The sequence below is a fragment of the Marmota monax genome, unplaced genomic scaffold (assembly GCF_021218885.2).
Source record: "Marmota monax isolate L192 unplaced genomic scaffold, Marmota_monax_Labrador192_F-V1.1 WCK01_AAM20220418_F8-fsc00064, whole genome shotgun sequence".
Taxonomy (NCBI): domain Eukaryota; kingdom Metazoa; phylum Chordata; class Mammalia; order Rodentia; family Sciuridae; genus Marmota; species Marmota monax.
The window spans coordinates 8,303,545-8,316,579 of record NW_026694542.1 but is presented as its reverse complement, the minus strand read 5'-3'; the positions used below and the strand labels follow the sequence as shown (position 1 = coordinate 8,316,579).

At 41.9% G+C, this 13,035-nt stretch overlaps 1 protein-coding gene across 1 annotated transcript; it reads right to left on the bottom strand.

Annotated features, from left to right (window-relative positions):
- Positions 1 to 275: 275 nt before the first annotated feature.
- On the bottom strand, positions 276 to 12,479 carry Snf8 (SNF8 subunit of ESCRT-II). Its single transcript, XM_046420345.2, has 8 exons — positions 12,322 to 12,479; positions 11,903 to 11,953; positions 7,806 to 7,944; positions 6,156 to 6,260; positions 5,044 to 5,116; positions 2,381 to 2,522; positions 1,461 to 1,535; positions 276 to 503 (listed from the first exon to the last, which is right to left on the bottom strand). The coding sequence occupies exons 1-8, from the start codon at positions 12,373 to 12,375 to the stop codon at positions 366 to 368; spliced, it is 777 nt and encodes a 258-aa protein (XP_046276301.1). The 5' UTR covers positions 12,376 to 12,479; the 3' UTR covers positions 276 to 365.
- Positions 12,480 to 13,035: the final 556 nt, after the last annotated feature.

The following is a 13,035-nucleotide window of genomic DNA, read 5'->3' as shown; positions in this document are numbered from 1 at the left end:
TAAGGAGCATGGAATAATGAAGAGTTCTGAATTAGAGTTGTTATTCACTTTATGGCTACAGAAAAAACTATACTCTGTAGCCAGGAGATGGCTTGTGTTCTGGGCCCAGCTCTTCCATGACCTTATAGATGACCTGCACAAGTCATATGTGCTTGCTGTACTTGTGTTACTCAGGTTCCCTTACTGGATAAAGGAAGCTTCCTCCAAAAGAGATGCAATGTGAAGGCATTTTTAAAAAATAAAAATACTGGGGGAAGAAAGAAAAACTTAGAACCTTTCTTTTATAAACAAAATTGTCCAGGTTTATTCACCAACAGTTCCTCCTTTTTCTCACTGCCTGCTACTGTGCATCCCTCCATACTGAATCAGGGAAGGGCTTCTCTGGCCTCCTCAGCTGTTATCTCCTGTGAGTAGAGGTCAGTGAAGAGAGCTGGCAGCCAGTAGTGGGCCTCCCCTGGGGCCTGCAAGTCCAGCCAGGCCAGCCCCTCCTTCAACAGGTGTTCCTGGGGGAAAAGAAAGAATGCTTGAGAGGGGAGGTTCTGTGGGTAAAGTGTGGTAGCGAAGCAATCTCCAGACCTATTTTGGCTTCAGCAAGGTTTTCAAACAGCCTTTATGTGCCTTTGCACATTACACAACCAAACTGGGATGCTGCTTGGCCTCATTTGCCTGAAATGTGAAAATAACCACCAAGTCATTTAACTTGTGCTGCTAGTGAATAGTAGAGCCTGAGTAACATGGGAAGTAGTGGAAGAACGCAGGGCTCTTATTTTATGGCCTTGAGCAAATTACTGCTTCCATTCTCCCTGGAGAAAAGTAGAGATCACTGTTCTAGCTGTGAGTTGATTTGCTGGGAACAAATGTGAGGGACCACATTTATTCTACGATGGACTCACAGTTCCTATTCCTATGCAGGAAGTATGTTCAATATTTACATTCTCCCACTTTACAGATGAAAAATCTAGATACTAAATTGCCTGGGTAAGGGAAAAGCTACTGAAGCCAGAGCTCCTACATTCTCATGCTGCTGCTGCTTCTTCACAACAGTCTTACATCAGTACATGAATATATATAAAGTTGTTATATAATATGCAATATATTGCTTAGTATATACTTATAGATATATAAGTAGTAATTAATTCCCTTCACTCTGTACTAGTTATTTCCAGCAGAAACTATATTAAACTCCTGACCAGCAACTCCAGGCTGAGTATGTCCAGGAGAGTAAGTGGGCATTGGTGGTTCCCCAGTAGCAAGGGCAGCTGCTGTTAGTGCACCCCAGGGTCAGAGGCCTGCCTTAATGAGTTATACCTTCTCAGCAGAGAGATGATGGGCTTCTCCTAGGGTGAAAACTGTAGCCTACAAGGCAAGAGTGAGCAGAGAAAGCCTAAAGTTCCTGCCTGTGTGGAACCCACCTCCCAACCAGGAGCCCATCTTTTCTGGGCCATTCCAAAATCACATACCAGCACTTGGCGCGCCCGCTCCGTCTCCCATTTAAGACTGGCTTTGATTTCACTGACAGTCACGTACCCATTTTTCTGAAGGAAGGAGCAGTGAGAACTGAGTCAGTTAAGAGTGCACTCCCCTAGAGCCCAGCACCTGCCCAGGACCAGCACACTTATCTGAACAGGAGAAAGAGCTGCCCTTGGGTCAATCCTGAGAAAGTACGGGAAAAGAATGTTTAGAGAAGTGACTTTCAGGATGATAGGGGTAGTTTTGTGGGTTTGATCTTAATATGTGGGGTCCCAGGTACTAAGATATTAAATTAGACTTGCAGAGAACTCTAATGCATGTCAAGGGAAGATTCAGAATGATAACTGATCGGAAGCAATGGTGATAATCATCACCTGTTAATCTAAAATATTTATAAATAGCTCTTGCCCTGCTTCATCCTACCTGTTCCCCAAAATAAAAATTTTTAATAAAAAAGCCCATTCCTTAATTTTATTTTGCATTAAAGAATTAAGGAAATGAACATGTCTTTCCTAAAATATATGATGGAGTTCTGGGGGAAGATGGTATATGCTTCAGGCATGCAAGGAATGAGAGGATTGGCAAGCAAAATTTTAAAACTTGTTTTGAAGAATCCACAAAGTAGCTTAAGAGGACACCAGAGAGTGTCTACCCCAGGAAATATAGTTAGTTGTCTGCATGTCTGTCTACCCGACTAGACTGTAAGCTCCTCGAGAGCAGGGACTTCATTGGACCTCTCTCTATATCTGCCCCACAGCCTAGCCCAGTGCTTTGCACTGTAGCTACTCAATAAATGTCTGCTGAATGAGCACAGGACTGAGTAGTTCATCCATAAGACAGTCTGGAAAAGACCTGAGCAGTGGGGAAAGAGAGATAACAGCTCACACACTCTCTAAGGGTGCACCATTACCTCTGCCAGCTGCAGCACCACAGTGTGATCCATATTGAGCTCAGCTGGAACAGACTGAATGAGGTAAGTACCGCCCACAGGGATGATGCCGAAGCCAGTGCCCAATGCCTTTAGTTTCTTGATGGCCCTGATCAGGTCGTCTCTGAGGTGAGGAAGAGCAGCTTAAAGACCCTTGGCAGATAAGACCTGACAACAATGCAGTTTCAGCTCTGCCCGAGGCAGGGTACCCTGAGAGAAGAGTCAAAGGGCACACAACACTCAACTACATCAGTAAAATGGCAGGTTAAACAGCACCAAAAAGTGCTTGGACACTGAAGGAAGATAGTATAGAAGTCATATTGCACACTTGGCAAACCACTAATTCCAACACCCTAATAAAAATAGAATACATGACCTTATGTACAACCACAAAAATGGGAAGTTATACTCCATGTATGTATGATGTCAAAATACATTCTACTGTCATGTATAACTTTTTTTTCTAAAAAGTAATAAGCATACTGAAGCTCATCAGGAAATATGGATAAGGTAGCTGAAGACAACAGGGAGTAGTGTGAACTGTAGAGAATTTTTTTTTCTTATTTCTGGTGTTGAGGATTGAACCCATGGCCTTTCACATGATAGGCAAGCGTTGTAAAACTAAGCTACTTTCCCAGTCCTTTAGAAATTCAACCCCAGGATTGCCAGATTTTCCGATTTCCCAGTTGACAACAAACTTGGGAAAGGCATAAAATGAGTAAGTCATATATCCAGCCCACAAACTGAAGTTTATAACTGCTACCAAAGCCTAGAAATGTTATCATCTAATCAACCAGGAATAGAGAACTTTTAGGTAGGTTGAAATGCTTTCTCCAACCCCTTAGAAGAGCAGATTCAAATCTGTCTTGTCAGGCATGATGGCATACACCTTTAATCCCAGCAACCTGGGAGGCTGAGGCAGGAGGATTGCAAGTTCAAAGCCAGACCCAGAAATTTAACCAGATCCTCAGCAACTTAGTGAGACTATCTAAAAATAAAAAGGACTGGTCATGTATTCAGTGATAATGCACTCCTGTATTTAATCCCCAGTAAACCCCACGAAATACTCTCTCAAATGCACTAGGTCACCTCATTTGCAGTGAGTATGGCTAATAATCTTGTCATAACTTCCTTTTTGAATATTCCTGATCTTTATAATCTCATTCTGGGATGGCTCTTTGGGAGCTACATCTAAAACAAATTTCTTCTCTAATTCGACTCAAACATAGAGGCTTGTGAACCAGGCCAATATACCCCATTATATCACCCTGATCTCTAAACCCAGAATTTCTTTTTTTCTTCTTCTTCTTTTTTTTTTTTTTTTTTTATGGTGCTGGGAATTGAACCCAGGTCCTTGTGCATGTGAAGCAAGCACTCTACCAAATGAGCTATATCCCCAGCCCCTCTATGCCCAGCATTTCTAAGGGCTACATCTGTCTCCTTGGCTTCAAATAATCTCAAAATCCATGTACATACTCCTAAGTTTTAAACAATACATATGTATGAAAAATGCTAATACCACAAAATGTATACAAGTTGTAATCTCTTAGTTGAGAGACAAATGTTTTGTTTCATTTTTGGATTTTTGTGGAACTGGGGATTGAACCCAGGTGTACTTCAGCTGGATTAAGTGCTGGTTTAAGGACTGAACCATACTTCCAGCCCTTTTTTGTATTTTACTTGGAGATAAGGTCTAAGTTGCTGAGGCTGGCTTTGAATTCAGCATCCCCCTGCCTCAGCCTCCAGAGCTGGGGGAAATTCAGGCATGCACCAGTGTGCCTGGACAAAATGAGGTGTGTTTATCTTCTTTTTTTTCAGTGCTTGGGATCAAATACAGGATCTCACACATGCAAAGGATATGGTCAAAAACTGAGCCATATCCCCAGCCACCTTTCTTAAAAAATAGGTCTCTGTAGTTTTCTCATATGAAAATATATTTTTTTCTGACCATAAAGAGCAATAAAAACAGTTCACAACTGGGCATGGTGGTGCAATCCCAACAATTTGGGAGGCTGAGGCAGAAGGATGAAAAGTTTGAGAACAGCCTTAGCATATTAGTAAGACTTTTAGCAACTTAGCAAGACTTTGTCTCAAAAAATAAAAAGGGATATAACTTAGTGGTAAAGCACCTCTGGGTTCAACCCGTAGTACTGAAAAAAATAAAATTAAGAAACAAAAATCATGGGCTGGGGATGTGGCTCAGTGATAGAGCGCTTGCCTAGCATGTGTGAGGCACTGGGTTTGATTCTCAGCACCACATATAAATAAATTATAAAAATTAATGTCTATTGACAACTAAAAATAAAAAAAATCAGCACCTAAGCTAGCCTACACATATGAGGAGTAGGGAGAAGATTTCCATCTAGGGCTAGACATAGTGGCACATGCATGTAATCCCAGAGACAAGGGAGACAGAGGCAGGAAGATGGCAAGTTCAAGGCCAGCATCAGCAACTCAGTGAGGCCCTAAGCAATTTAATGAAACTCTGTTTCAAAATAAAAAGGGTTAGGGATGTGGCTCAGGAGTTAAACTCCCCTGGATTCAAATCCTGGTACCAAAACAAAAATTATTATAAATAAATGAATAAATAAATGATTTCCATCTGACTTTAAAGACCTCTAAAAGGGGTGGAAGGCAACACCTACTGGCTGACATCCTGGGCGAACTTGCCCCTTCCTTTTAACACCTGTTGATGTAGTTCCTCCAGAGTTATCAGACCTGTTGGAGAGGGAGACAGAAAGCAGATGAAGAGATTACCTTTACGGCTGCAATGTTCTTGATATAAGGGCTGTGTCTGTTTATCGCCAACAATTTATAACTGGTTTTTTTTGTTGTTGTTTTTGGTACTGTTAATTGAACCCAGGAGCACTTGAATCCAGCTTTTTAAATTTTTTTATTTTGAGACAGGGTCTAAGTTGCTCAGGGCTTTGCTAAATTACTGAAGCTGACCCTGAACTTGTGTTCCTCAGCTTCAACTTCTTGAGTAGCTGGGATAACAGACATGTACCACCATACCCAATCTAGAATACTTTAATTATAAATTTCTTTTAGTTGTTGATAAAGTTTTATTTTATTATTAATATACAGTACTGAGAATTAAACCCAGTGCCTTACACATGATAAGCAAGCACTCTACCACTAAGTCACAACCCTAGCCCCATCAGATGACTATTTGTAACATCACATTTTCAGGAATGCAGACTCAGTTGGCATCCCTACACCTCAAAAAGGCAGTGCAGGCCTGTAGTTATTAATGAAAAAATCATAACCCAGATGCATCACACATCATGGGACAAAATCTACTTCCTACCTCCCTTCTATTTTCTATTATGAGGCAGGACTGGATATTCCCAGCCAAAGATCTTTCGAGAACAGACAACTGGCCAGGTGCAGTGTAAGCCTGTAATCCCAGCAACTTGGAAGACTGAGATAGGAGGATCACAAATTTGTTGACAGCTTCAGCAATGTTAAAGACCTGTTTCAAAAAAAGAAAAGGCACTTGGGATGTAACTCAGTTGTAAATCACCCATTATTAGAAAAACAAAAAGAGGGCAGGGGGTGTGGGAAATGATCATTCAGGTAATTCTAGTTACCCTTAGCTGTGGAGGCATGCCATGGATTCAACTGCATAAAACAGCTAAGATGTATCTCAAGACCTTGCAGGTTTGCAGACTACAGGATGGAAAAGATAATCTTTTGAGGGTTTCTACTCAGAGAAGTTCAATGCCCAATCCACGAACTTAACCACTGCCCTCACCTCCATTCCGATGCTTTAGAGCCAGGCACACTTCGATAATCTGGACGCCCAACTCATAATAGAAGTCCCCCACGCCCAGCATCTCGGACCAAAATCCTTTTCCAGCTATAAGAGAAAAAAACAAAAGCTAAGTTATTCAATAATCTTCATCCTATCTGTTCTTCCAACAGTGGATTGAAACATCTATTTTGCGAGTAATCTTGTTGCCTAGCTTTAAGTCCTGCTCTACTTGCTACTCAAGATCCTCTGTGACAGACAACCTGCCTCTTGAGAACTGCTCAAAAAACAGGCTCAGACAGTTCCAAAGGGTGGACAATGTCAAAGTCCTTTTTGGGGCTGAGGTTACAGTTCAGTGGTTTTCCTTTTCCAAAGCATACAGTGAAATATAGTAGGAGATATAATCTAGACAAGGCTAAGAGAAAAAATAGGCAAACTTGGCATTGGAAAATCCACTGAAGTCAGCAGGTTAAGCATGCCCTCAATCATAGATACTTGGGAGGCTGCCTCTGCAACTTAGATAGACACTGTCCCAAAATGAAAAATAAAAAGGGCTGGGGATATAAAACAACCCTGAGTTCAATCCCCATTTTAAAATAATAATAATATTTAATAAGCCCAGAGCAGGGCTGCAGACCTGTCATCCCAGCAGGGTAGAAGAATCCTAAGTTCAAGGAAGAGCCAGCCTCAGCAACTTAGTGAGGCTTTAAGTAATTTGTTGAGTCCCTGTCTCAAAACAAAAAAACAAAAAAGGGCTGGAGATGTAGCTCAATGGTAAAAGGACCCCTGCATTCAATCTTCCATATGAAAAAACTAAAATACATTTAATACACCTAACCTATGCAATGTCATAGGTTAGAAACACATTACACTGTAGAGTATCAGTTATTTACCCTTCTGATCAAACTCATGCTGCCCAGCATCCAAGAGAATTTTACTCACATATCATTAACCCAGGAAAAAGCTAAATTCAAAGTATGGTTTCTGGTGAATACCAATTGCTTTTGTAGCACTACCAAGGTGAACCATCCTACAATGGGGACCATCTATGTCGTTTAATTATTAGTGTTATTTACCTCTGCAATTACAAGACAGGATCAGTCTTAAGACTCTGGGTTCATCTCCTATATCCCCTACCCCCAAAATTATAGGACAGTCAGGAGACTTCCACTTCCTTTTTTATATAGCTCTTTGTTGACTATATGACCAAACTACCTTCATTAATAGTATTTTTTTAATATTTATTTTTTTTATTTGTAGTTGGCCACAATTCCTTTTTATTTATTTATTTATTTTTATGCGGTGCTGAGGATTGAACCCAGGGCCTTGCACTTGCTAGGCGAGTGCTCTACTGCTGAGCCACAACTCCAGCCCCAAAAATAGTTTTTTTTTTAAATAGGGGGAAATGCCATTAAAACAACAAAAACACCTCCACTACAGATTATTCAAGGGAGAATTATGGGCCCTGGCTACTTGTTCTTCACTCTAGTCTTTCCATCTTCCCAGCAGAATAGGCACTAGCCATCCTGCTAGGTACTCCCTAAAGATGACATCCTCTGGCTCTTCTTACAGGCCCTTCTAAGGGGTTAGAGGATAGATAAGCTTCTGTCCCTAGCAGCCCTATGAGGACACTGGACCGCTACAATTTCTTACAGGCTAGAGGATCCACTCCAATGGTTGCACACATGTCCTGGAACTGTACACGGAACTCAGGATTCTTCCTTATCTCCTGCTTGTGCTTGCTGGCAAATTCCTCCAGGTTGGTCTTGAACATGTCCAACTGTTTAGACATCTGTTGGAAGGACAAGGGGTAGCTTAGGAGCAGTCCAGGAAATAATTAGCTGCCCAAAATAAGCTCCTGGTCCGTGGCAAGGAAAAAGTTGAAATAACGTGTCTCCTTCAGGCCTACCATTATGCTGTTTATTGTCTCCTCTTTTTATCCCTACTTGTGCTCAGTTGTCAGAAGTGAGATGCTGTACTTTTTCCTCAGTTCTAAACTACACATTTTTTCATGTATCCCTGTTCTAAAATCAGGATACATCCAATAATAATCAACAAGCATGTCTAATGTGATATTCCCCCCCCCAAAAAAGTTAATAAATTGAAGATATATCTAATAATCCATTTTGTCTTTGAAATAAGGGAATGCAGTGTTCCCACAGTGGGAAATCTTCGGCCACTAATGAAAAGCTAGGTAGGAAAAAAATGAAATCTGGCATGAATTAGGATTGTAGTGGTTATTTAACCTGAGTCATGGATCTCCTTAGGGATCAACTCCACATAAAGAAATGGGGGGAGGGGCTGGGATGTGGCTCAAGCGGTAGCGCGCTCGCCTGGCATGCGTGCGGCCCGGGTTCGATCCTCAGCACCACATACAAACAAAGATGTTGTGTCCGCCAAATACTAAAAAATAAATATTAAAAAAATTCTCTCTAAAAAAAAAAAAAAAGAAATGGGGGGGTTGGGGTTGTGGCTCAGCAGTAGAGCACTCACCTAGCATGTGCAAGCACTGAGTTCAATCCTCAGCACCAATATAAATAAATAAATAAATGTATTGTGTCCAACTACAACTAATATATATATATATATATATATATATATATTTTTTTTTTTTTTTAAGAAATTGCAGGGGGGAGCAGCTGAATATAGAGCAAACACAATAAGGTTTGTGGATTCTATGAATTTTTATTTATATTACCCCTTCTTTCACTTTCCCTAATTAACAAAGACTATCTACCCCAGCCCACATTTTCCACTTTTTTTTTTTTTTTGTACCAGGGATTGAACCTAAGGGCACTTAACCACTGAGCCATATCCCCAGGCCTTTTTAATTTTTATTTAGAGACAGGGCCTCACTAAGTTGCTGAGGCTGACTTTGAACTTACAACCCTCCTGACTCAGCCTCCCAAGCCACCAGAATTACACGTGTCACTGCACCTGGCACAAAGACTATCTTCTATCCTTCCAAAAATAACCATTCCTGGTCCAATATCTCCTCATTTGCAACATAAAACTATCAGAAGCTGGGCACAGTGGCACACACATGTAATCACAGGTACTTGAAGGCTGAGGCAGGAGAATCCCAAGTTCAAAAGCCAGCCAAACAACTTAGTGAGGCCCTAAGCAACTTAATAAAACCTTGTCTCAAATAAAAAAAATAGGGGCTGGGGATACAGCTCATTTGGTAGAGTGCTTGCCTTGCATGCACAAGGCCCTGGGTTTGATTCCCAGCAGCACAATCAATCAATCAATCATAAAAAGGAATAGGGATGTGACTTAGTGGTACAGCACATAGGCTCAGCATATTCAAGGTCTTGGCTTGGGGACCAGCATCACAAAAAATAATATATTAAAAGCCCCAAAAGACTTTTATCAAATCACTCTAAAGCCAAGCATTGGGGAACATACCTGTAGCCCCAGCTACTCTGAAGATTAAAGGATCACTTCAGCCCAAGCATACAAGACTAGCCTGGGCAACAGAGCAATACCTCATCCCAAAAAAAATACACTCAGAAAATGAGAAATTATATCCCATCTATGTATGATATATCAAAGTGCATAAATTGCATTCTGCTGTCATGTATAATTAATTAGAACAAATAAAAAATAAATAAAATGAATAGCTTTTCCACTTACAACCCATGTGACATTGGATAAATTACTCAGTGTCTCAATGTTCTTAATTCTAAACTAATTGCGTTCTTTCTTTATAAGTGTGAATCAAATCTGAGTTGTCAAAATCAAAATGGAGTCACTGTGTCTCTACTCCCAAAATAATAAGCTGGGAGCCTATAAAGGAAGAGTTCTTAGATTCATCTATAGATTCATACATGACTACAAGATTAAAACTATCACAAGGGGCTGGGAATGTGGCTCAAGTGGTAGCGCGCTCGCCTGGCATGCGTGCAGCCCGGGTTCGATCCTCATGCACCACATACAAACAAAGATGTTGTGTCCGCCGATAACTAAAAAAAATATTAAAAATTAAAAAAAAAAAAAAAAACTATCACAAAAGGTTGTCAGAACCATAAGCTTGCACAGAGTCCACTACAAACTTTTATGAAAACTACTTCTACAAAAACATCTGCCCATCTGCTATCTATTCAACCTCAGGCTGATGCCACTCTTGTTATTTATCATTGTGACCAAGACTATTGTTTCAAAATATACAATGCAATCCTCTTCATTTTCATCTTTAAAAACTTCCTTTTGGGGCCTGGGGATGTGGCTCAAATGGTAGCGCGCTCGCCTGGCATGCGTGTGGCCCGGGTTCGATCCTCAGCACCACATACAAAGATGTTATGTCCACCAATAACTAAAAAATAAACATTAAAAATTCTCTCTCTCTCTCTTTAAAAAAAAAAAAACAACTTCCTTTTGGCTGGGTTTGGTGGTACACACTATAATCCCAGCAGCTTGTGAGGCTGAGGCAAGGAGGATCCCAAGTTCAAAGCCAGCCTTAGCAAGGCACTAAGCAACTCAGTGAGACCTTGCCTCTAAATAAAATACAAAATAGGGGAGCTGGGTTTGTGTCTCAGTGGTAGAGCACTTGCCTAGCATGTGTGAGGCACTGGGTTTAATTCTCAGCACCACATATAAATAAATGAATAAAATAAAGTTTCATCAACATCTAAAAAAATGTTTTTTAAAAATACAAAATAGGAGGGCTGGGGATGTGGCTCAAGCAGTAGCGCGCTCGCCTGGCATGCACGGGGCACTGGGTTAGAACCACAGCACCACATAAAAATTAAAATAAATAAATAAAGATGTTGTGTCCACCGAAAACTAAAAAATAAATATTTAAAAAAAAAATACAAAATAGGGCTGGGGATGTGGTTGAGTGCCCCTGAGTTCAATTCCTGGTATCAAAAATAAAAGCCAGCCTCAGCATCTTAATGAGTCCCTAAGCAACTTATCAAGACCCTGATTTAAAACATTAAAAAAAAAAAGGGGGGGGTGGTGCTGGGAATGTGACTTGTGGTTGAGTTCCCCTGGGTTCAACTCCTGGTTAAAAAAAAACAGAAAGAAAGAAAGAAGGAAGGAAAGAAAGAAAGAAAAAATAAATAAACTTCTCTTTGCCTCAATCTGTTTGTATATGGCCATAACTAACTGTGGCATGTATATTCCCAATCAGTGCTACTCCCAATAAGTATCAGTAAGTAATCTTTGGAGAATCCGATTTTTCTTTTTTTTTAATTTTAGTTTGACATAGGATTTTAATGACTGAACAAGATGGCATATGTAAAAAGTAGACAAGGAGGGGCTGGGGATGTGGCTCAAGCGGTAGCGCGCTCGCCTGGCATGTGTGCGGCCCAGGTTCGATCCTCAGCACCACATACAAACAAAGATGCTGTGTCCGCGGAAAACTAGAAAGTAAATATTTTAAAAAATTCTCTTTCTCTCTCTCTCTCTCTCTTTAAAAAAAAAAAAGTAGACAAGGGCTGGGGATGTAGCTCAGTGGTAGGGGGCTAACCTAGCATTTACAAGGCCCTGAGTTCAACCCCAGCACCGAAATTAACAAATATATAAAATTAAGAGACAAGTGCCTGGAACTGTATAAGCATTTAAATCACTCAAAAACGTTAGCTAGTATTATTAGCAAGTCACCTAAAAGATCATAGCAGCCCAGAAATCCGGATTTGCCAGACACTCTACTTTTATTTCAATCTAAACAATGTAGTTCACATCAATGATGTCCTGACCAGCCCTGTTACGTCTCCCTCCCTGGCTGAAGCCCTCCAATCACTCACCTGGGCCAGCTGGTCCTCTGCCAAGACAGTCCCTCGCTCCTTATACTTGGCCTGTCAGACAAAGAAACAAACATGAGCTGAGGAAGTGGGCTGTGGGGACTCCCACTTTTGCTGCCTCCGCTGGAGTTATAAGAAGAGAAAGGTCTCTTTCTAAAGTGTTTTTAGGAAGAACGGGGTGAGGGAATAGAGTCGATGGCTTCTGTCTGTGATCAAACTGAGGAAACGCGGGAAAGAACTAGTGGACCTGGGGATGTTGACAAGTCAATCCACCAGGAGCTGGAGAGACTCGGTTCCCCAGAGCCCAAAAAGCCTGTCTTAGTATCTGCTGCGAGGCGATTGAAGGGTACAGAACTCTGCACTGAGAGAACTCAGTTTCTCACGGGATAGGGTTGGGCTGGGGTCGACCTCTTCGCCCTCACCTCCGCAAGCTTCTTCTTGGCGATGGCGCCAGCTCCCACGCCCCGGCGGTGCATCCCCGCCCTGGGCCCGCGGGCCACCCGGCTACCGGGACCCCACGTCTCCTAGTCCTGGGTTCTGCCGCCGGCTCCAACACGGAAGCCCCGGCAGAGCGTCATCCAAGCGCGCCGGAAGTGACGCCCCACTTCCTTCCTCGGCGCCAAGGGTCTCCCTCTGCCACGGACCGGCCCCGCCTTACTCTGGTGGCAAAAATCCGCAAAGCCCCCATGGCACCGAAGGGTTGACGAGCGCCGATTGAAAATCCCGTCTACTGTCGTATTGCTCCCCGCATCCTGTGCGCGTTGTCGCCTCAGGTCCTGGAGTTCCCGCAACTACCACTCCACTGCATGGAGGTCGATAAATCTTCCTCTGACTTTTAAAAAATATCTGATAAAGTTATAAATGAACCAGGTTTTTTGTTGTTGTTGTTTTCCCCGATGCTGGAGGTCTAACCCAGGGACGCTTTACCAGTAAGCTACATCCCCACCACTTTTTGTTTTATTTTGTGAGGCATTGCCTAGCGCAGTAGTTCAGGCTGGCCTCCAACTTGGGACCCTCCTGCTTCTGCCTTCTGAGTGCTTGGGAATACAGGCGTGCCCCTGTATTAAGAAGTACTCCAGAACCACCTACTAAATGCCAGACACTACGTCGACCTTCCAAGGTTCCATTCTGAGCAA